We start from the raw sequence: 2,893 nt of genomic DNA, 5'->3' as shown, positions 1-2,893 counted from the left end.
GATTCTATGAATACAGAGAGACAATGTCCCTTTAAATATCGGGGTGTTACGCTGAGGTAAGGAGACACATTGTCCCTTTAGTTACAAAGGAGAAGACAGAAAGGTCGCAGACTCTTTAACTGACACCAATACTCCGAGGGAAGAGGATGTGACGGTCGATGTCCCTTTAACTGGGCCGCACATGCCTGTGATTAAAGGCATCGGAAACAGTGGAATCGACCCACCGCAGTCACACTGTGGACACTCTGGTGTGTCAGCGGGTGGGATACACCAGGGAATCCCTTTCCACGCACTGAGGTTGACTCTAATGATCGGGAGTCCCAGAGTTTCGGATACCAGATAATCAAGCTCACAGGAACACAAATTGTCTCTCCAGGCTTTATTAAGAGCGCTGCATAACACAGATCGGGTGATAATTCCCTCAATCTGGAGAATAGAAGTACAGTGGATTCGCGCGCGATCTTCTCGAGTCTGTTCCAACTGACAACGGCTTAAGTGGCCTGTTCTTATACACAAGCTTGGTTACCGCTCAGGAAATGGGATTGTTTGGACCCGTCTGTTGACCGCCTCCTGAACTCCTGCTAATTCAGGGAATTTAGTCCATCTGTGACCAGACTATAACCACAAGCCCGTCTGGTTATCACACCTATACGGTCCGTGAGGTTATCAGATTCACACCCAGACGTTGTGCCTTCACTTGTCTGGCACTTCATCCCATAACACAGGTACAGGGGCTCAGTAATGTTTCATTCATCTGAAAAAGACAAAGTACAACAACATAATGGTCAGCTTAACAGAATCTCATCATAATTACGGGGCCATAAATATAAAAGTCACTAAGAAATCCAGTAGTGAATTCAGGAGAAAAATCTTTACCCAGAGAGTGGTGAGAATGGGGAACTCGTTACCACAAGGAGTGGTTGAGGTGAACAGCACAGATGCATTTATGAGGAAGCCACACGAGGGAGAAAGGAATGGGAGGAGATGTTGATCGGGTTAATTGAAGTAGGGTGGGTGTGGGGCATAAACACTGGCATGGACCAGTTGGGCCGAATGGCCTGTTTCTGTGCTGTACATTCTATGTAACACCATGAACAGTCAATCGAAGGGAATCGTCAGCACAACAGTCTTAAAGATTAAACAGCAGTACAAGATTTATAAAACATTAATGTCCATGTTCATGTCACCCCAGCTTTCTACAGGGCCCTGCACTACAGAACAGTGTGAACTTGCTGGTGTCTCACCAGGTGGGCTGACTGAGTAAATCCCTTCCCACACACGGAGCAGGTGAACGGTCTCTCATCAGTGTGAATTCGCTGGTGTGTCAACAGGTCGGATGACAGAGTGAATCCCTTCCCACACATGGAGCAGGTGAATGGCCTCTTCCCAGTGTGAACTCGCTGGTGTCCGTTCAGATTCCTGGAGCTTGTAAAGCTCATCCCACAGACAGAACATGTAAATGGTCTCTGATCGGAGTGAACTTGCTGGTGTTGCTTCAGATCCCCAGAGGTTTTAAAGCTCTTCCCACAGGCAGAACATGTAAATGGTCTCTCATCAGTGTGAACTCGCTGGTGTTGCTTCAGTTCCGTGGAGCTTTTAAAGCTCTTCCCACAGACAGAACATATAAATGGTCTCTCATCAGTGTGAACTCGCTGGTGTGTCAGTAGGTTGGATGACTGAGTGAATCCCTTCCCACACACGGAGGTGAACGGCCTCTTTCCTGCTCTCTCCAGCTGGTCTCCCTTCAGCTCCTGGGACCTTTTAAAGCTTTTCCCACAGTCGGAATGTCTCACCGGCCTCTCCCCAGTGTGAACTCGCTGGTGTGCCAGCAGATTCGAGGACCGATTGAATCTCTTCCCACACACGGAGCAGGTGAACAGAATCTCTCCTGCTCCCTCCAGCTGGTGTCTCTTCAGATCCTGGGACCTTTTAAATCTCTTCCCACAGTCAGAACATTTAATCGGTCTCTCATCACTGTGAACAAGCTGGTGTTTCAGGAGGGTGGCAGAATGAGAGAATCGCTTCAAAAACACAGAGCAGGTCAACGGTCTCTCATCGGTGTGGACAAGCTGGTGTCTCAGCAGCACGGATGGTGCAATTAATCCCTTCCCACACACGGCGCGGGTTAAAGGTCTCTCCCTCGTGTGATCCTGCTGGTGTATCATCGGGGCCGATGACTGAGTGAATCCCTTCTGGAACATGGGGCCGGTGAACAGGCTCTCCCCAATGTGTAGCCACTGGTGTCGCTTCAGGTGCTTGTAGATCTTGAAGCTCTTCCCACGCTCAGAACATTTAAAAGGTCTCTCATCAGTGTGAACTCTCTGGTTCACTGGTGTGCCAGCAGATTGGAGGACCGATGGCATCAGGTCCTGAGGAATCCTGTAACTCTGTCAGATCTTGACGTGATGTTTGGTCTTAGCCTCCTGTCCTTAAAGGCTCCACTTCTAAAACCCTGTGAAAGGAGTGCAGAAAGGGGTCTCCATTTTATTTATATAATCATTCATAGAAACATAGAAGATAGGAGCAGGAGTCGGCCATTCTGCCCCTCGAGCCTCCTCCGCCATTCAATTGATCCCTTTAGCCTTCACGGGATGTGGGCGTTGCTGGCAACACCAGCATTTATTGCCCATCTCTAGTTGCCCTTGAGAAGGTGGTGACGAGCCGCCGCCTTGAACCACTGCAGTCCGTGTGGTGAAGGTGCTCCCACAGTGCGGGTACACTTCTTTACAGTGGTTTGGTATAACTGAGGGGCTTGCTAGGCCACTTCAGAAGGCAGTTAAGGGACAACCACATTGCTGTGAGTCTGAAGTCACATATAAGCCAGTCAGATTAGTGAACCAGATGGGTTTTTAACGACGGTTTCATGGTCACCATTACTAGCCTTTTAATTCCA

At 48.9% G+C, this 2,893-nt stretch overlaps 1 protein-coding gene across 1 annotated transcript; it reads right to left on the bottom strand.

Moving 5' to 3' along the window:
* Nucleotides 1-495: 495 nt before the first annotated feature.
* Nucleotides 496-2,397, bottom strand: LOC147084044 (uncharacterized). The gene is made up of 2 exons (XM_085979925.1): nt 1,245-2,397; nt 496-754 (listed from the first exon to the last, which is right to left on the bottom strand). Exons 1-2 carry the CDS (start codon nt 2,361-2,363, stop codon nt 710-712), a joined length of 1,164 nt encoding a protein of 387 aa, XP_085836051.1. The 5' UTR covers nt 2,364-2,397; the 3' UTR covers nt 496-709.
* Nucleotides 2,398-2,893: the final 496 nt, after the last annotated feature.

Source organism: Somniosus microcephalus, unplaced genomic scaffold (assembly GCF_052327205.1).
Source record: "Somniosus microcephalus isolate GS21.2 unplaced genomic scaffold, FLI_Smic_1.0 scaffold4, whole genome shotgun sequence".
Taxonomy (NCBI): Eukaryota; Metazoa; Chordata; class Chondrichthyes; order Squaliformes; family Somniosidae; genus Somniosus; species Somniosus microcephalus.
This window is presented reverse-complemented; position numbering and strand designations above follow the sequence as displayed.